The sequence below is a fragment of the Peromyscus maniculatus genome, chromosome 7, assembly GCF_049852395.1.
Source record: "Peromyscus maniculatus bairdii isolate BWxNUB_F1_BW_parent chromosome 7, HU_Pman_BW_mat_3.1, whole genome shotgun sequence".
Classification (NCBI taxonomy): domain Eukaryota; kingdom Metazoa; phylum Chordata; class Mammalia; order Rodentia; family Cricetidae; genus Peromyscus; species Peromyscus maniculatus.
In genome coordinates, this window is record NC_134858.1 from 46,617,993 (window position 1) to 46,639,631 (window position 21,639).

The 21,639-nt window shown below is 44.3% G+C and overlaps 1 protein-coding gene across 4 annotated transcripts in view; it reads right to left on the reverse strand.

Moving 5' to 3' along the window:
• Window positions 1-18,222: 18,222 nt before the first annotated feature.
• Window positions 18,223-21,639, reverse strand: part of Ncam1 (neural cell adhesion molecule 1) — a 303,364-nt gene continuing 299,947 nt past the window's right edge. For all 4 annotated transcript variants that reach the window (XM_015987214.3, XM_015987213.3, XM_015987215.3 and 1 more), the window contains one exon: window positions 18,223-21,538. In XM_015987214.3, the coding sequence (XP_015842700.1) occupies window positions 21,418-21,538 (121 nt within the window). In that variant the 3' untranslated portion in view covers window positions 18,223-21,417. The remainder of the gene's footprint in view (window positions 21,539-21,639) is intronic.

The window sequence follows — 21,639 nt, forward strand, 5'->3', positions numbered from 1 at the left end:
CACATACAAAGTGGAAAAACGGCACTTTCTTATTAGGTTAATATGGTTAAGAGGCCTGGATCCTAACTACAGGAGTAAGTAGTAGTATGCAGAGAACCCTAGTAGGATTTAGGAAAGAGTGAGCTTGGGGCACATTCATTCACATTCAAAATACATAGCACACACCTTTAAAAAGATATCATCCCCCCCCCCGCCCCTCCTCCGAGTTATCACTGGGTAATTTTACCGAATGTCTGACAGGAACTGAGGAGTCCCCAGCGGTAGCATTAACCTGGAGGGCAGAGAAGTCTAGGCAGAGCCAGCCACTTCCAACATGTATTGCAAGATTCTACCATCCAAAGCCTCAGATAATAGAAGAGTAACTTGAAGTCTCCATGGGCATGGGGTGCAGAAGCAGTCTAGCTGGAGTACTTACTTGCCAATGGAGAACAGCACAAAGAGGCAGAGATATCGCCTCTTTCTTTTTGATTTAAAAAAAAAATCGAAAATGAATTTTTATACAATATATTTTGATCACGGTTTCTCTTCCCTCATCTCCTTCCTGATCTTCCCCACTGCCTCACCCAATTTCATGCCTTCTCTCTTTCAACAGGCAGACAAAAACTAACAAACTAGAATAAAACAAAATAACCCTAAGAAAGGAAAAGCACGAGAAACATACACGCGGCACACACACACACACCATAAAACACAAAATTGAAAATTGTAATATACAAGCAAAGGACTAGTAAGATTAAAAAATGCCTAAACAAAGCAATATGAGACCAAAAAAATTCTTCCAAAAAATACTATTGAGCTTGTTTTGTGTTAACCAGCGACTGCTGGGCATGGTACCTGCCCTTAAGTGTGATTTTCACCCCCAGTGAAACACAATTGGAGAAAACTAATGCTTTTCTTTTTGTGTGTGTGAGAAATAGCTTCTTGGTTAGGGTTAGGAACTCATGTCCACTTCTGCCTCTCATCTTCCGCTGGGACCTCATCTGGCTTGGACCTATACAGGACCTGTGCATGCTGCCAAAGTCTCTGAGTGTTCATTGGTGAATCAAGTCCCGTTGTATGTAGAAGATGTTGTTTCCTTTCCCTCTCTCCCATGCCCTCTGGTTCTTACCATCTTTCCACTTTCTCTTCCTCATAGCGCCCTGAGCCCTGAGGGAGAAGTCTGATGAAGACATCCTGTTTAGGACTGAGAGCTCAAGATTTCTCACTCTTTGTACATTGTCTAGCTGTGGGTCTCGGTATTTGTTCCCATCTGATGCAGGAGGAAGCTTCTCTGATGATGGCTGAGGGAGACACTGATCTGAATCCAGGTCTGGTGTGTCCACTGGGTTTCTAGGTATTGAAGGCTGACACTAAGGAACGGAAATGGGATAGAAGTGGGCAGGGTTCTGAGAGGGTCCACAGGAAGTAGGAAAGCTGGGTTTGCTGAAGGTTCATCAGTGCCCAGAGAGGACAGACTCCTGCAAGAAGTCTGTTACAGGGCTGGGGATGAGATTGCCCTGACACATTGTCTGCTACTCCCGGTTAAATCTAGTGTGAACTGATGTGGAAGGCACTATTCATTCATTGAGCGAATGTTTTACTAATGGCTGTATCATTTTGTTTTTAAAAATAAGTCCAAATAAACTAAATGTTGCTATGCCTGCATAAGAGAAATGCTGGTACTTTCAGAACACCCAATGACTTTGACATACATCTCTCCCATGGACTCTAAATATTAGAGCACATCTGGAGGGTGATCTTGATTATGTTAATTAAGGTGGGGAGACCTGCTTACAATGGGTGGCATCATTCCCTAAGCTTAGGATCCTGGATTTCTTAAAAGTGGAAAAAGCAAGCTGAGTACCAGCATGCATGCGATCATTGCACTTTTATTTTGACTGCAGATGGGATGTGACCAGCTGCTTCTAGCTCCTGTTGCCTTGCCTTTCCCACCTTGTACCTTGGACTGTGAGCTAGATAATTCCTTCCCTGAGTCTCTTCTGTCAGGGTGCTTTATAACAGCACAAGGGCAAAACAAACCTCGAGACAAGCTAAAGAATGTGATTTTCCTTAGAGTGAGGTTACCTTGTTTTCTTTCTTGAAGTCACAATCCAGTGTTCACCCAGAACACTAACCTTTTTACAGAATGTCTCATGCTTCATTTTGTTCACTGATAATGCCTTCTTATTTATTTACCACAGAAACAGCCACAGACATTGTTGGAAGTGTTCTCAGTGACCAGCTCCCAGGACAGCATGATCCCATGCCTTAGGAAGGGGAAGGGGAGGCTGCCCTGCAGGGCTCTGGGGGAAGAGCAGTTGTCAATAACTGTGGATGCTGGGCAAGTGTAGAGATTTCAAGTAGAAGGATGTCTAGAGGCAGGAAATAGTGTGATGTGTATGAAAAAAGAAAACTCTACGGTAAGTGGTGAGTCATGAGCTCCAACATGTGGGTGAGGTAGAATTGCCAAGGCCAGAATCCACAGAAAGAGCATGGTGCTAGGAAGGGGCAAGGCAGGAGAGCTCGGGTGAGAGGTGATGGGAGTTCCTGGGCAAGCGGCCAGTGGGCTTGGCTGGTAGCTTCTTCCGAAGGCCTTTCCATCTGGTGACTTCCTGATGCTGTGGAGCACAGCCCTCCAAGCCGAAGTCCTGTAAACCCACTGTAGTTCTAGACTAAGTTCCTTAGGACTGGAGGTTTGGCTGCGTCCATCTCTGTGTTTCCAGCACCCGGAGCTTGGTTGGAGCTAAATGAGCAAATGCACTCACAGGGACCCTCAAGTATGCTCTTCCTGATGGAAAAAGAATGAGAGTTGACAGTTTGTTTGCAGCAGGATTCCCAGGGTCATCTGTCCCGAAGAACAAGGGTTATAGCGTCATAGTCACAAATTACTTGGGGGGGGGGGGGTGTGATTCTTACATTTTATAGATCATTGGGCCTTTTTGTTTGTTTTTAACTTGTATGTTTGTTGTTTTTAAAGATGCCACCTTGTTCTGTGGCCCTGGCTGGCCTGAAACTCACTATGTGGCTCAGGTTGTCCTCCAGCTCAAGGCAGCCCTTTTTCTTCTGGGGTTGGGATTGCAGGTGTGCGCCATCAAACCCACCTCAGATTGGTTTCATTAAAATGTCCCAATTCCTGGGTGACCCTGGAAAGTCAGTCACCTGGCAGTAAAGAGTCCACTTTTCTCTCCTCCAGGCATGTGTGGGATTTTACTTCTTTGCTGCCAGATGGCTTGATGTGGCCAATGTGGTTACAGAGAATTGAAGTGAGCAGGACTGTGAGAGCCTGCCCCATAGGACTCATCGAAAATGCTCCTCCCCCATCCCAGCACCTAGCCAATGGAGGTTTGAGTTCCTGAGTGAGAGTTAAGGGCACTTTGCCCTTAATGCCTTTGATGGGTGCATATAATGAGTGAGCAAGAGACCTGGTTGATAATGCATCAACATTTGGGGTGAGTTTGTCAGCTCAACAAGACATATGACATGCCCATCTTGCTTGACTCCACCATCCAAGCTGCCTGTTCTTTATTCGATACTCTGCCCAAATCCAGGGACCCTGTGTGTGAGTCTATGTAGATCAGGATCACTGTTGTTAGATTTGGAGGGGCAATGTCTGTGTGTATTTGCAGCTGTTAACATGGGCAGAGACTTTTTGAAAGCATTAGTGAGCTATATTTCAAGAATGACTTTACTTTTCAACAAACCTAAGTCCCGTGTGTGGGCCTTCAGTTTTGTTGTTTATGTCTTTGATAAAAATGGAGGAACATTTGGCCACCCTCCACTGTATCATAGATCTGGGACTTAGAGATTAATAGAAGCCATCACTGCTCCCTTTTCCTCAACTCACTCCCCACCACGCAAACAACCCTAGTTCCTTGATTTGTCTCATCAATTACATTTTACAAGCTTAGAAAAGATTGAAAAAAAAAATCCCCAGCCACATGTAGAATGAAACAAACTACCTAAATGGTGTAGACAAGTCCAACGGAATCCAAGAGCCCAACTATAAGACATCTGTAAGACAAACCGTCAGCTGTGGGAGGCAGTCAACTTGCTAACTTTGGCTTCAAGGTTCCGAGAGGAAAGGTCATCAGGGTTTGTTGGGGTCTTTTGTATCCCCAAGGAGAATTACAAAGTCCTGCTTCATTTCTTTCTCTTAAACACGTGTCCTTACAAGGAGAGAAAACAATAAGGAGTGAAAAATTCCTGCCCCTCGGACTCACATCCACCCTTTCCATTCCCACCTTCTGCTGTAGAGGAAGGAGTAATTTCAGGATCCCAAGTCTATGTGTCTGCAGGGGACAAGATTCTCCCTTGAAATTTCTGTGCTGAAGTAATGGCATGGAAAATATTAGCCATGACCACAAACAGCGGTCCCGAGAAACACTCGCTGAGTAGCTGTGTGCCAGGTACACATATGACTTAATTCAAATGTTCTGTTTGTCGCCGTTTCTCAAGTCAAGAGCACAAAGCCCCCAGAGTCTGAAGCTAGTCAGGGGACCAGCAAGACTTGAGCCATGATCTGTGTCCTCAAAAACACCCCACTTCAACGCCTTCCTCCCATGAACACCTTTGTGGCAGACAGCGCTGGTTTCGAACTTTTGCAGTCAGCAGCCACCCTGGGAGTTTCCATCTAAGCTTAGGCTTTGCTCCCCAGGTATGCAAAGAAGTCTCGGCCACACTTGTCACAGACAGGTCTAACTTCCTCTCCAAAGGGACATGCCCCTGACTCCATTAACAAAGTAAGGCGATCCCATCAATATCTTTCTTTAGAGACTTTTCTGTGGGTCATGAGATTTCTCTGCTAGAAAAGGAAGGGAAATGGGAACTCCCATGCCAGATGCGAACATCACCCCCTTCTGCATGTTGTGGACTAGCACTGCCATCTTGTGGACTGAGTGGCTGTGATTAGCTGGTGCCAAGGCAGAGAAAGGCTGTAAGTGCTCAGGTGTTGTATTATTTTTTTGTGTATTTAATGCTAACTAAGCACCTACTGTGTGCACATACCTGGCAAGCTCTTTCTATGTCTGCTTTGCTGAGACTGCTTCTCTGGATAGTGAATTAGTGCCAACAGCTCAGGATGCTGAGTTTAACATTGATTAGTTGCTTCTTTGAGGTACTAAGTCATTCATCTGCCGGTGATTGCTCTCACCAAATAAATAAGACACATCAACTTTGTTCACTGGGGTTTTCTCTGCCATCAAAGTGTGCGGGACAACAGCACACAGAGAATCACAGGGCTCCATAGTCACACATTGTCCTGATGCAGGTCCCATTTCAGTTGCTATGGGAGACTGGAGACAGGTATTGCTAGTGAGCAGCAACTCTTGCCTTTGCATCTGCAGTTTGATACTATGTTAGAAGCACATGGCAAAAACTTTGTCCTGAGCACCAGTGGTTAGATTCCTCTCCAGTCTTCTGCAACACTGTCACCATGCTAACATGTGGCCTTAGGTTACTTAGCCAGTGTAATGTCATCATCACTCCAGCCGCTGCCACATTCTGAGGACCCCTTACTAGGGGCTTACAATGTTTCTCATGATGCTACACAATGATCTCGGGAGATGGTTTCCTGTCCTCTCAACAGCCAACAGCAGAGGCCCCGAGGGATGCTTATGTAGCTTGCCTCTTCAAAGTGTGTGTTCTCTAACCACATTGTTTTCATTATTATTATTCATTATCCTCATATGTTTAAACCAATTTGCTGTGTAGTGCCACACACTCCTGCTCATTAGCACATTGAAGCAGGCCTTCTTCTGCGCATAATATTTACACTTATCACGTCACTCAGCCTCTTACCATCTTAGGTCTTCAGATCCCTTTACATTTTTGCAACAGCAGCATCTCGGAGTAGAAGTTTTTTTTTTTTTTTTTTTTTTTTTAATTTTTTTAGTATCCTCTGTTGTTAATATTTCCAAATTGCTCCTCAGTGATTCATAAACATCTGTGCAGTTGACATTCTAACTGGTACCACATGAGGATGTCTGGTCTGGTCCTCACTAGCACTGAGTTTTAATATATATATATATATATATATATATATATATATATATATATATAACATATAAAAGATGATGACTGTTCTGAAGAGTGCACACAGGACAAGTGGATTGTTCTGGGTGGGTTTTGCGTTTACACTGTGTCTGCTTCTCCAAACACTGAGGTTTTCTAGATCTCTCTAGAAGCACAACAGAGAACAGCATGTTCTCACACAGTGCTTCCTTTCTCTTTGTACAGTCTTGAACTATCTGTGCCATCTGGGAGCCTTTAAATTTTTTTTTTTCTTTTTAGTTTTTTGAGACAGGGTTTCTCTGTAGCTTTGCGCCTTTCCTAGAACTCACTTGGTAGACCAGGCTGGCCTCGAACTCACAGAGATCCACCTGGCTCTGCCTCCTAAGTGCTGGGATTAAAGGCGTGCGCCACCACTGCCCAACTAAGCCAGGGTTTCTTAACCTAGGGTCTGAGAGTTGATGGATACAGTTGAGGGTCTCCGAGCTTGATTATAATTATGGAGGATAAAATAGTCCAAATTTTCATTTTCTTAATATAACTACTATTTAATTTTTGATAAGCATACCATTGAAGTATAGCACTTATTTTATGGTTACTGTAGGTAACAGCCCGCTTCACAGCCATGACATCACTTAAGCTCAGCAGCTCAGCAGCACAGTGGTTTGTTTGACGTCACAGTAGTCATTCGGCAAGCTGTTAGAACTTGCACATTGATGTGCTAATAGGGAAATCTATGTGTTACCATGTGACAAGTTCCTTTTTAAAACATTTAATAATTGCAAATCAATATGAGTATTTTCCTATTAAATTCTGGGCATTTTATTTTTAAATGTATATATCAAATTAAAAAATAAAACCACATTTCCAAGAAGAGGTTAAAAACATCACATGACTTCCAGTGGGTCAAAGCAGAAAAACCGTTTAGGATACCTTTCTTCTCTTTACAGGGGAATTCTGAAGAATAAATGTGTATACTGCTCACTCTGAGTATAAAGCCTGATACCCTTCCTCTTGGGAGTTTATTGGCCCAAGAGTGATTCAGTTACAAAAAAAAGAATAGGAAGGTGATCATTGACTTTATTGTAGGCAGAGTTTTTCGTTGGACTGCCTGCTCCCAAATAACCACTCAGAGTCTTAACATTAATTTTAAGTGTTCAGCCAATAGCTCAGGCTCATTACTAGCTAACTCTTAAATTTAAATTAACCCATATTTCTTATGTATGCTTTACCATGTGGCCCAGTACTTTTTCTGGGCATGCCCACCTTGTATCTCCTCTGACTCTGCCCTTCTTTTCCTCATCATTCCTAGTTTGGTTTTCCCGCCTAACTTTATTTACCCTGTTTAGCTATTGGCCAGTCAGCTTCTTTATTAAACCAATCACAGTGACAAATCTTCACAGTGTACAAAAGGCTCATTCCACAGCACTTTATAATGAAGATACTTGGCTGAACCATGCTTGCAAGGGACCAAGGTCAACAACACCTCAGTAAGTCATATTGTTATCACCCTGACATGGTGCTGTGAGAAAGGCACATCACCTGTAGCGTATTTCTCTCTAGAATCTGTGACCCTTGTCCAAGTATAAGGAAACAAAGGAGAAAACCAGAAGCAAAAACATTCTATAGACACCTGACCAATGTCTTCACAGGTGCCAAATTCATGAAAATCAAGAAGAGAGAGAGAGAGAGAGAGAGAGAGAGAGAGAGAGAGAGAGAGAGAGAGAGAAACTTCCACACACCAAAGGACTAAGGAGACCTGAGGGATATCATACTCTGGATTCCATCCTGACACATTGGTGGAAAAGCTGGTGACCATCTCATAAAACCTAGAGTTTATAGTACTCGTGTCTCAGCAACACAGCTTTTCACTTTTCATAACCCTTCCCTGGTTTATGTGAGCATTAGAAGGGCCTGGGTGATCTGCTAGGTTTGCAGAAACTCTGCTCCATCATTGAAACTTCTGTCAGTCTATTCCAAAATGAAAGTTTAAGGGGAAAAGGAAACCACCAGGTTTCTTGTCCTAGGCTAATATCTCTTCCCAATTTTGACTCATTCACTCAGCCATCAATCATATTAATTGGCTACCAGCATTGGAGGCTGGGCTGGTATGTGAAGATAGTGTTGAGAAGATCTGAAAATGATGGCCGAGGAGACTACAGTCTTCTGTGCAATCCTGAAAGAGATGCCTTTAGAATGTTATGGAATGAATCCTCCAGAAGAGATTTGCACGTGCTTAACACAATGGGAAAGAGAGAAAAGATATAGGAAATGGCAGGTGAGCAAAACAAGGCACCGTGGTCAGAGGGGAAGAACAAGGATTCTGGATATTGTACCCCTGGGAACTGAACCCATAACACATCTTTTCATCGGCCTGTCTTCTGATCACCCAATATAAGGAGCCTCAGAGTTGGAATCTGTTATGTCCCTGCTTCTAATCCTCAACATAGTTTCTGTGTTCCAAACCGTCTCCTGTGGCAGCCCCAGAAGAAAGTTAGGTCAAGAGATCATGGTCACACCAATTTGGGGCTCTCTGCTGTGTTTATAGCTCTTAGAATAGTGTCTTAGTTCAAATTGTTATTGCAAGTGAATATAAATTAGATGGTTTATAAAGAATCCTGTTTTTTTTTTAATTTTTAATTTTTAGTTTTTTTATTCTGGAGGCTGAAAGTCTACCACAAAGGCCAAAGAAGATGGTGACTTGTGAGGAATCACGACCTGTTCTGTGGACAGCCATCTTCTCCTGTATCCTCACATGGCAGTAGGAGTGAGGGAAGTCTCCTGGCTCACTCCCATGACTGATTTACCAGCCAAATGACTCACCTCCAAATGTATAGCACTGGGAATTAAGTTCTCAACCCGTGAACTTTCAGAAGAGAAAGCATTCGGTCCACAGCGTGCAAGGAACAGAGCACAGTACAGAATGTGCGCCTCCCTTGACCTTGATAATTTTGTGTTTATCTGTTGCAACACTCTACCTCCCCATCCTAATGTCATTTATTAGGGAGGGATTCATGGAGTCTTTTGGTTTTAAGTAAGTCTTCCTGCTGTGGCATGGTCTGTATGTCAAATTGCTCTGATTGGTCAATAAATAAAACACTGATTGGCCAGTGGCCAGGCAGGAAGTAGGTGGAATAAGGAGAGAGGAGAATTCTGGGAAGCAGAAGGCTGAGGCAGAGAGACACTGCCAGCCGCCGCCATGACAAGAAGCATGTGAAGACACCGGTAAGCCACCAGCCACGAGGCAAGGTATAGATTTATGGAAATGGATTAATTTAAGATATAAGAACAGTTAGCAAGAAGCTTGCCACAGCCATACAGTTTGTAAGCAATATAAGTCTCTGTGTTTACTTGGTTGGGTGTGAGCGGCTGTGGGACTGGCGGGTGACAGAGATTTGTCCTGACTGTGGGCAAGGCAGGAAAACTCTAGCAACATCTTCCCTTGCACACTGACTTTAGTGAAAAGAAATGCAGAGATTGGTTCCAGAGATTGAAGCACAGATATTTATCAGGCCTGGCAGATCCCTGGCATGCAAGGCTGAGATGGACTCGCCCTGCTTCCTGTTTCCTGCTTTTAGCATGTGGAAACCCAAGACTTCTCTTCCTACGGGTTGAAACAGTTTTTTTTTTTTATATTAGAAGTCACTGCTTTTGCAGAAAACTTGGATTCGGTTACCAGAACCGACATGGTGGCTCACAACTTCCTATAACTCCACTTCCAGAAGATCCAGCATTCTTTTCTGGCCTCCTTGCACATGGTATGCATCCGTGCAATCAGGGAAACACTCATATACATAAAGCATTCCCAAAGAAAAGTAAAAATGCTACTAGGAGAAGAAACTGAAAAAAGCCAGGAATGGTGGTGCGCACTCACAGTTCCAGAGATCGAGAGGAGAGGAAGGCAGGAAGATGCCAAATTTGAGGGCAACCCAAGCTGAGTAGTGAATTCAAGCCCACCCTGAGTCAAAACAAAACCAAAGAAAATCAAAGTAAGAAAGACATGGAGAGGTAGAGCCAAAGGGAGGAAGAGAGAGGAAAAGTGAAAGAGAGGGGGGAGAAGGGAGGAAGAACTGAGGAGAGGGGAGAGGGAGGCAAGGAGGGAAGGACAGAGAAATACACATCATCTGGGTAAATGAATTTGTCCACTACAGACTTGTTGTGGAAACTCCAATGACGTTTTGAAGTATTAGGTGCCCTCATTAAGAATTACTGCAATAATAATGCATTCTAATTTCATGCAAATGTGCACTATACTGTATGGGACTAAATGAGCACTGGATAGCATTACCTCTTTTGGAATCATAAACGTACACAGCTTATTCAAGGAGGAGGCAGGCAGGAAGGGGAGGCAAGGAGAAAAGGCACAAGAGGAACCCTGATTTTCAGGCCTCTTGTGAGGCCATGGCTTCTCCTGTGTGTGCCCAAATTGTGCACCAGGCTTCTTATTCCTGTGATTCTCAAGATAGCCACTAGATGACAGTCTTAGTCCATTCTGTGTGCTTCTGGTCGGGTCCCAGCTCTGAAAATGGTTGTTGTTGATTTCCCTAGGGAGTCTTAGCCTCTTTGAGCTTCCTTGCCTGGCTGGGGATGGCTGTATCTTGGGCATAGGGGCCCTCACTGGTAGATTACTGTAGGGGCCCTCACTGGCAGATCACTGCCTACAAAGGACTTCAGCGATGTGCCAGGGTTGCAGATTTTTGGCAAATCTTCTGTTTGTAGCACTGAAAAGAGATTGGGTGTGTCTTTATTGTCTAGCTTCAGTGAGAGACACCAGTGGACACACCATTGGTTGTTTATAGTTGGAAGATCAAATTCTTGATCCAAAGGGGCCTTTGCTGAGGGATAAGGGTGTAGGGTGGGGCTGGGAGTAGGGTTGGAGCTGGGGGATGGGGCTGGGGCTGGGGGCGGTGCTGGGAAGAACAGATGGTTGGAAGTATTATCACAAGCCTGTGCTTTTGGAAAGGTGATGCTAAGCTGATTTTCCAGGCAGGGGGTAGTTCTCTCCAACAAGCATGTCATCCACCAAGATCCACTTAATGAACTCCTTGTTTGATTTAACCAGCCCAAATCCACTTGGGCTGCTCAAAGCTAAAATCCATTGAGTAAAACAGATGTGAATGCTGATGTGTCCATGACAAGCCCCAAGGCCCCATGACAAGGCCTCTTTACATCTGGAGCAGTTCTATGTAGCAGGGGTCCACCTTTTGTAGATGAGGTAAACGTGTTCAGGAAGGAAAAGTACTGTGAGCACACAGCTGGGCAGTACCAGAGCCAAGATTCCAGTGGGAGATGGGTTGCTCTGCAGCCTGTGATCATTGCAGACTCCATCAAGTCAAGGACACTGTCCATCAGATCCATCACTATGCCCTCACTACCCAACACAATGCCAACATATCCCCGGTGTTTTTTTAAGTACAATGAATCAATGAGTATGTGAAAATACCACATTCTCTTGACTTGTGGAGTGACTAGCTTGTGGCTTCTTTGGGGCTAAATGTTGAGTAAATGGCTGATGCTGTTCTTTGGGTCCCTTAGCATCACATACCCTGCTCACTCTAGCCTCCTTGTGCATCCTGACCTTTACCATTTGCAATCAAGTTAACTCCCTGGACTTTGGTTTGTTGGCACTTGCCTTCTTGGGTTCTGGGTTCTAGGCTGAAGTGGAAGCTCAGGCTGGATGCTCTCAAAGGAATCTAGGATCAGAACGAAGTCTTTGGCCACACCTCTTTGGCCAGCCTCTTCTCAATGCAGTGACCACCTTCCTCTGCTTAGAGTCTCTGGTGTTCTCTCCTAAGGCCAGCTGATGGCTACAGTTTGTGATGAAGGCTCAGTCTTGGGCTGGTGACATGAAGTTGACTGATCATGCTAATGCCATCAATGGCTTAATTAATTTGATAAATAATTAATTTGCAAAATACAGTAGTATAAATTAGGAATCATGTAATGGGAGCGAACAGATTTGCTAATATAGAATTGCTTTTGTTTTTGCCTGCAGAAGACACAGGCTGTTCCCATCACATTCCTCACTTCTGCCGAATGATTATCTTTATTTTTCTCAAACATACAGAAGGAACACTTGAAAATGCAAATGGACTAAACGACACCAGTGCATCAGACCAAACAGTTCATCTTCTGTGTGACTGTAGGCTGATTGTCTAGGTAGACTATTCTTGCCAAGAACACCTTGAACACTTTGTGTGAGGCTGCCAACTCTAGGTATTATTGTAGGAATGGGGGGAAAGCCTATTTAGTCTATTTTTTCCCCAAATTAAACACCACTTGTGTATTTAAGACCACTAGACTGGAAAATAAAGCTGTTCAGTCACATGGTAGACCCCCCCCCCAAAATAGTTCACCAGTAGGCAGATGTTTCCAATGTCAATTTTGCAGGGATCTGATGGTCATTCAGGAAGCCAGCAACTATCAAGCCCCTGCTTTGAGGCAGGTGCTGTGAACAGAGGCACTGGATCAAATCTGTGAATAAGACAGATTTAGAGCGTGCCCTGGAGGAGTCTGGAGCTCAGGAGGAAAGTGACACATTAATGAGAGATGAATCAGTATAGGGTCTTGGGACGGCGCAGAAGGCATGTTTCAGGTGTGTTAAATCAGTCCTTTGATTTCAGCCGCTGGGTTGGAGACAAACCTGGGTGTCTTTTCTGGGCCAGGTGCTACCTTGCTGGAGTGTGGGATCTTGGGGCTGGAGTGTGAAGATGCCCATGGCAGAAAGCAGGTAGCCAGGGCAACAGCAGCTGCACACAACTGCAAAGAAGCATCTCAATGTTTTAACAGCCCGAGACCACCAGACTGGAAGGTACCAGCTGTATAGCTTGGGAAGGACCTAGATCAGGTAACAGGATGGGCTTGTAGGACAGAGAGATACTTAAACTGAAAGCGGAGGGTGGAATCCAGGACCTGTGCGGGCATTCTGAGAGAACTGAGAGTTCTAGGGGATGTCTTGGACACAGCGAGAAGCATATGGGCTATAAGACCCCAGACTCGGGGAGAAAGCAGGGCTCAGTGAAAGAAATTCAATCATTTCTGACACAAGGTGTGAGGGAGACTAGAGTGTGATGGGAATAAGCTTGGAGAACATCCTGATTTCATTTCTGAGGCTGTGATAAAAAGCAACCCTGACAAAAACACAGAGAAGGTTTATTTTAGCCCCCGATTCCAGGCTATAGTTCATCTTCATCTTGGGAAGCCAGTGCCAGAACTGGAACCAACTAATGCACAGTCAGGGGCAGAGAGAGAATGACCCATAGGGGCAGAGAGAGAATGACCCATATACCTGCATGCTCAGCTCGACTTCTTCACTCAGCCCACGAAAGGATGCCACTCACGTTCAGACCCACCTCATTTGACACAATTAAGAAAAAAAACCCATTCTCATAGGCCAAAATGATCTGGATAATTTCTCATTGAGATTTTCTTCCCAGGTGGGTCTGGATTGCATCAAGTTGACAATTAAAATGAATCATTACAGAGAGGCAACCCAGGGTTCTATCAGCAGCATCAAAGAAGGTTGACACTGGCTGTGATGCAGGCCTCTTCTACTCAAGAGGCTGAGGCAGGGGGATGAGGTGAAGCCCAGCCTGGCCTACAGATTAAGACCGTGTATAAACATATATTGAAAAAAAAAAGAAGGTTGAAGTGTGGAACCTTAATTTGATGGAGATTAGATTTTTGAAAACTGTGTGAAATAGGTGGTTGGATTAGAAATTCAATTTAATATTAATAAACTTCAGTTCTCCACTTTACAAGATTGAGTGAAGGAACCAGCAGAGAAGGGATCCTGGGCCGATGGTGTCCTTTATCTGTGGGGACTGCATTCATATTCTATATCTCAGAATCTCCTCAAAGGTGTCCACAGGTACCTTAGACTCAAAGTGTCCGGATCTGGCACCCCCAGTCTGCCTCTCTTTTATTCCTTCTACAGTGCAAATGACAACTCCATCCTTCAATGGGCAGCACCTTCATTGAGAAGTCACCTTTGATGCCGCCATCAAAACCCACATCCAGTGCATTGCCCGGTGTGTTTGGCTTTGCTTCTGGTGTAGCACTAACGTCGAAAAATGTCCACCTCCTCCCACCAGAACCATCTCACCCCATCTATATTGTCGTCTATTGTCCTCTCTTGTCTTTCTGCTGTCTGTCACCCACCCAGCAGTCAGTGACCATCAAAAATCTCAAGTCAGCTCAAACTTAGGCGGAAGCATGTCCTTTGCCTGTCCATCTCAGCTGCAGGAAGGGGAAAACATGCAGCTGTTCACCTCAGCTGCAGGAAGAGGAAAACATGCAGTTCTCCACCTCAGCTGTAGGAAGAGGAAAACATGCAGTTCTCCACCTCAGCTGCAGGAAGAGGAAAACATGCAGCCAAGGTCCGCCGACAGTGTCATCCAGCTCCTGGTCACTCCTGGCCTTCCTGTGCCTTCATTCTCCACCCCAGATCATCAGTTCCTGTCTGATCACACCACAGTGACCACCTTGCTTCTCCTCAAAGGTGGCAGCTAGGTCCCCACTACAGGCGGCCCCTTGCTCGTGTGCTCCCTGTCTTGGAGACACTGTCTCTCAAATGAGCTCACAGTCTTTGGCCCCTCTTCTTTCCCGTCTGTGTTTCCCTCCAGCTGCTCGGAGTGAAGCAGTGGCATCCCTCAGCCCCTCAGCCCTGGACTTGTTGTCATCTGTAGCACTGTACTTTTACTTAGCAAAATAATATGTTAAGTCATGCCATGGTAACAAGTCCTCAAATTAAATCAATTACAATGTAGGGGTTGACCAGCTTGTACTGGCTTCTGAGAGCCAATTGTTAAATTTCCATTTTTTTAAAAAGCTAAATGAAATAAATGATAATTACTATGCATTGCTTCTTAATTATTCTACCACTATTAAATTATTATTATTATTATTGAATATTACTGTAATCTACACCCTTACAGGTACTTATGGCTGCTGTGTCTATATGAGAGATATACTACATTGTGGCAGTATACAGTGTGTCTTTACCTAACTCAAGTCTAGTGATGGTGCACTGGCCATCTTGTTTGCACACTGCTAAAGTCACTAAGAGTCACAAATTAAGTATGTGTGAGTGTGTGTATACTTAAAGTGATGGAGTAAATATTTATATTATATGTATTTTTTATATTTTATAATATATTATATTTTAAAGTAGGACATGTCTGCACCCATTACAATGTGACTAACACACACACACACACACACACACACACACACACACACTCACACACACACACTCACATACACTTGAGAGAGTAGCCAAAAATGCATACCACATTCAGAATTGAAGCTCAATTCAATGATGTTGTTCACACCATGGATACATGAGTGACATTCTGAAATTTATCCTTCATGTTTTGCTTTCTCTTGCTTAAATACGTGTGATGGTTGGTTTGATCTGTCAGCTGGAGTGGACCAAGAGGTACCTATGGTTGATGGAATGCACCTGTGTGTCTAGCGAGGTGTTTCCGGAGAGGGTTGACAGACTGGACAGTGACTGCTAGGAAAAGACCCAGCTTGACTCAAGGAAGAATCCTTGGATGGGCAAACTGCTGGAATGAAGCGGGGGAGAGCAAGGAGGGCATACAGCAGCATGTCTCCTTCTTTTCTGAATGACAGTGTCTTCTGCTGCTGCCAGACTTCAGCCACCTTGGCTTTCTACATGAACTCAACATCTGAGACCCTCCAGGGACCTTTCAGCATTGGATTGGGATAGCTGAGCATCCTGCTTCCTCGATTGGGCATCTGGTTATCTCCTCCTTCAGTGTTTAACTTTAAGACTACCCAGTCCCTATTGTGTTAGCTAATACAATAAACCGTGTGTGTGTGTGTGTGTGTGTGTGTGTGTGTGTGTGTGTGTGAGAGAGAGAGAGAGGGGGGGGGAGGGAGGGAGGGAGGGAGGGAGAGAGAGAGATTCTCTTGGTTCTATTCTTTTAGGGAACTCTTTAATACAAGTAAACAAATCAATCAATACTCATATTGGAAACACACCCATTTATGAAATGGGACTATAGGTTAGTTATAGATAACCAACTTAAACACAAATGATGAAGAATTCTCTATCAACAGGGTGTCAGCAATTGCTACATAGGACTATGTACTCATTTGCACATCACACCTTTTAGATCAACAAAATTGATACTAAACATATGAATATGCCCTCCTACCCTGATCTGTTCTTAACTATTTGTGAGCCCGTTTCCTTCATATATACATGCCATGCCTGTCATGGTTTGCCTGTTTGCATTCCTCATCATGAGCCCAGGTCATGAGGCCTGCAGCATTGCTGACTACTGTACTGGGGGAAGAAAGACCCAACAAAGCTCTACCTAGGCATGCCACACATTACTTCTGCTTATATTTCATCAAACAAAGTAAGTCACACCGTCATACCTACTTTGTGAGCAGAGAAGTACAAGGCCACCATGTACCTGGAAGGAGGAAAAGCAGAATGAGAGTATTGGTGCATAATCCTGATGCCCACCACATTAGGGAGTGTGTGTGTGTGTGTGTGTGTGTGTGTGTGTGTGTGTGTGTGTGTGTATCTCATACATAAATGTACCTTCCACTAAAGCTGATTTTCTATATGTTACTCTCATATATAAATGTAGCTTCCACCATAACTGATTTTGCTTGTGTGTGTATGTGTGTGTGTTACTCTCATACATAAATAATATAGCTTCCACCATAGCTGATTTTGATTGTGTGTGTGTTATTCTCATACATAAATGTAGCTTCCACCAGAGATTTGTTCACTGCTACATCTTGTAGGTGCTCCACACTTTGAGTGGGTCTGAGAGGGAAATAACTTGGAAGAAGGAAGCTTTGGAAACTAGCTCTTTCGGTCAATGGAGACAATCTTCATCTCATGTCTCATTCAGTTCTCGATAAGCTGTGAGCTTTTCTTTCCCACCCATCCCTGGCATATGCAGCTGAGAGTCTTTGGAGAAAGCAACTGCACAGATGCATGGGACTTGGTATTAGGATGGAAAGCAGGAGAGGCCTAAGATCATACCCCCTGAAGATGTTTGATCTCATCAGAATAAGCAAGAGAGGCAGGTACCTTGGACACAAAGTGAAGATGTCACCCTCAGATTTGTGCAAGGGCCAAATAATGCCTGAGCAGGTACCTGCTTATATTTTATACTCTAGGACCCTCTCTTGGTTCATTCTCATCCTGTCCCTGCAGCCAGGACTCCTTCAGGAAACCCCCCAACTCCATAGTTGAATGGACACTTCTAACTGTAGAGGTTGTCTGCAGAGCCAAGTGGCAGCAGATGCAAGAGAATTCAGAGTTTGCACTCTGCCTGCTTTAACAAATTCCTAGGGATGAGTGATGGCTATATGCTGACAGGCAGAGCAAGAGGGAGGGAGGCATCCAGTATTCTGGAAAATGCCTCATGCACCCACCTCAATGGTGTGATTTTGAAGCCCAGGTGTTGGCTGTTATTATAACTACACTGGGTGGTGCTGCATGTCAGTGATGCCAACAACACTAATTCTTATTTATTGAGTTCTTATTATGAGCCAAGAAAACACTATGCCATACACACACACACACACACACACACACACACACACACACACACTCACGCCCACATTGTTTATTAGCAAGTACTGACATCTATTTCCTGGGGATTTCCTGTCCAGCAAAAGAGAAAATTGAGTCTTGGAGAGATGAAAAGATCTTTCAAGGTCATCTAGGAATCCACAGAACCAGGATTTGAATGAAGTCTTTTTGAATTTCAGGTTTGGCCCCTTTAAACTGTAACTCTCTACCAATTGATAAAACAAAAGTTAATAAAAAGGGAAGAAACCACCATTCAGGCAACATGAACTCAAGACAGTTTTATACACACACACACACACACACACACATACACACACACACACACACACACATACACGTGTGGGTTTTTTTCTGTTTTGTTTCATTTGAGACACGGTCTTACATTGTAGGTCAGACTGACCTGGAAGTTATTATGTAGATTCAAGTTCAAATTCATGGCAATTCTTCTGCCTCAGCCTACTAAATCCTAGGATCATAGACTTGAACTATTACATGTGTCTAAGACACAATGACATTGCTTACTAAGTCCTAAAACAAAACGAACCAACCGACCCCAAAACCCCAAAACTAGAACACAGGCATACCCACATTTATTCCAACACAACACTCTTTCTCACTGAACAGAAAGAAATCCAAGTTTGACTCTAATGGCTTTTTTTTTCTTTCAGTTTTTATTGAACACAAGTATTCTGCCAGAATGCAAAGTCAAAATTCTCAGTTAGTACTCAGTATTTACAGCAGTGAGAATGGAAACATAGGTGGTGTTGATGTTTCACTCAGTAAAAAGGTTTATAACAAGAGAGAAGGCCCCCGAAGTACAGAATGCTGGGTAAGGATGTTAATGGAGGTGTGATCACCACCATCCAGACGGACAGCTGAGGGTGAGACCCTGGGACGTGGGAGGTTCCATAGAAAAGTGAGAACATAGAGTCCTGTTGAATACACCGTGGCCCTTCAGGATTGGGAGACCCCACTCATGGCACCTGGGTGGCCTTCCCACAGAACTTGGCCATGCTGGTCTTTATGTGATACATATGTATGCCACATAGACATACGACACATCAACATGGAAACTGGTGGAGTCCATCCCTTCTTCCAAAAAATTAAAACAACAAAACAAAACACCACAACAAGGAAAACTGTGTTTCTCTCTTCAAATAAAAGATAGAACATGTAGGAAATACACTGACTCCCTCTTTGATTTTAGGGAGATTACTGCTAAAAAAAAAAAGGAAGAAAGGAAAACTCATGCATGATGAGACAAACATATGTATAAACAGAGAGGCAGATCAAAGTGTGGGCTGTCTGATTCCAGCGGATGGTGAGGCCAGTGTTCAGGAGGTCAGCCACCCTGGGCCAGGTTATTCTGGGGTTGTTCTGTCTCTTTCTAATCACCAGAATTGAACCCAAATGTGTCGAACCACAAACTGAAATACACCGTTTCCAGGCGGTAGTGTATATCCTTGGCTTAGCTCCTCAAGCCACTGACTTCACACCATGGGAAACTGATCCCGCTGGACAGGCTACGGCTAGAGGAGTCTGTCCCTCACCACTAGGGCCTCTCTGGCTCAGGTACTACCCACCTCTCCCATTCTGCTGTGTGCCCTCAGAGCTGTCTTCCTGATAGCTCTTCCCGAGGACCCGTGGACTATGGATCTGTACAGGCCCTGGGATGAGAGGGGCCAGGCTGAGTGTTCTGGGATCCTCCATTTCCATCCCCAGGAGCTGAGAAAATGCAAAATAACCCCACATTGAGTAAATGACAAGACCATTATTTTTCACAGTTTGAAATGATAATCTAGCATCGCCACTGATCACACTGCAGAAGTGTCAGAACATGGGGGTGTGCGGCCCACCGAGTGGACATGGAGACCATCTGCCACCCTAACCTCTTGTTGCTTTGTACTTGGGAAAGGAACCTGGGCTGTCGGATGGACGGCTGTTGAACTTGGTGTCCGTCTCCTCAGCATCATCTGTGTGTCTTTTCCTTTGTTGAAAGGCTTCGATTCCTTTTGACATTTCGGGTTGGTTTGTTTGTTTTCCTGAATAGCTTTTTTTCTGAACTATCTGCTATACCTTCCACAACCAAACTATGTTGAAGTTTTATTTCAATACTATGACAAAAACACGTTTCACACTAAAATATTCACGCATCCACAGTGCACAAGCTTGCGGTTCTAAAGTAGAATGAAAAACAAAAGCAAAATTTCTATACAAAGGGCTGGCTTTTCCCTTCTCCCCCCCTCCCATCCCCCTGAAAGTTTCTGTATTTTCCCCCCACTTGGTTCCCGATCCAGGAAAGTTGTATTATAACTCCAGACAGTATTTGTTTTTTACAAATGGTGCCTAAGTGAACAGAAGGCCGATGTCACTTTACTTCAACAGATTTCCAAAAGGAGACACTACTTCCCTGAAGCACATGTGCTCTTCCGCTCAAATCTAGATTCTGGGCTCAAAAGGAAATGGTATGTATATATTTTATTTGGCTTTCTACAAAAAAGGGGGTGTTTGGGGTAAAAAACAAAAAAACAAAAACAAAAAAAAAGTGTGTTCATCAAGACCAGCCCCAACTATACAATCTTCTCTGCTTCATTCAACAAAGCCAAAGGAATCCTCCAGAGGAAGGGTGGGCAGACACCTGGGAGGCAGGTCCAGTGTCACAGACACAGGCAGGTGGCGGCTAATCTGAAAGCAGTCTAACATCCCCCTCTCCCCCTAAGAAACAGCAACAGAATCAAACGGGGGGGTGGGGTGGGAAAGGCAAAATCATTCCAGAAGGAGAGGGGTTTCACCCCAGTTGGACACAGGTAAAACCTGCAACCAATCAGAATTGGTGGGGGTGGAGGGGTAGACCCACTGTAAACAATCATCTTTTGTAACCTTCACCCTGTGCTAAAAGCAACCTGGGAGGATTCTACCTGCCTCTATGGGGTACTTGTTGCTCAAAGCGGGCGGGCGGGGGTGGGGGGTGGGGGAAACGGGACAAAAAAGGGCAGCTATTTTACACAGACGTCAAATACAACCGAACTCGAACATCTGTCAACTTGTAAACACTGGAAAGCAAAGTTGGAAGAGAGGAAGAAAAGGAAGGAAAAGAGACTGTGTAAGAAAACCAAAAGCGAAAGAAATGGAATCAGCTGCGGTTTGGCGTTTTTCCTACCGCACGGGAGTCTACGTGGGAACTGAACGCAGCGAGCTGGGGTGCCACACTTTGCATACCGCGAACAAATACAAAGTGAACGGAAAATCTAAGTTCTTTGTGAGGTTCTACAGAGTCCCGACTTGACTGAAAGTATAAAAATAAACTGCGGACTTGGTTCATTCGGTTAGTCTGAGTTCTTGGAAGCATTTTTCTGAAACTGATCTGTGCCAATTGGGTAACACCAATTGCAGCCTTCCTGAACCTAGATTTTTTTCTTCTTCTTTTTTCGTTCTGAGCTTCCTAGATTCTTAATTTGGGGTCCTTTTGTTTGATTTTTAAATGGTTTCAGGGAACGGAGTGTCCTAGTTTGGCTGTGGGTTTAACCTTTTTGTCTCATTTTTTTTTTTTTTACAAGTGAGTGTGCAACAAAGGAGCCCTTTCTAGAAACCTACAAAAAGGCGATCCCATGTTTATCTGGTTTTTTTTAAAGGCAAAAGACACTAGAGGAATGAGTGTGTGTGTATGTGTGTGTGTGTGTGTGTGTGTGTGTGAGAGAGAGAGAGAGAGAGAGAGAGAGAGAGAGAGAGAGAGAGAGGAGAGAAAGAGGGAGGGAGAGGGAGAGAGAGAGAGATTGATTTGGGGATGCTCTGGTGAAGCCGCTGTGTCACTTTTTATTTTGATCTTTGCTGTTGCTAGGTACCCATCATGCTTTGCTTTCATTCTCTTTTGTTTGTGTGGCATCATTGGGGACCGTCTTGACTTCAGTTGGTGCTGGCTTTGCTTCTGACTCCTGGGACTCGGACTTTGCTTCTACAGGACCCTTCCTGCAGAGAAACAGAAATAGTGTTGCTGAGATCACAGTGCACCGCTCTGCAGATACTGCCCCTCTTCCCAGGCCATGTTGGGGGCGGGGGCTTCAGTGGCA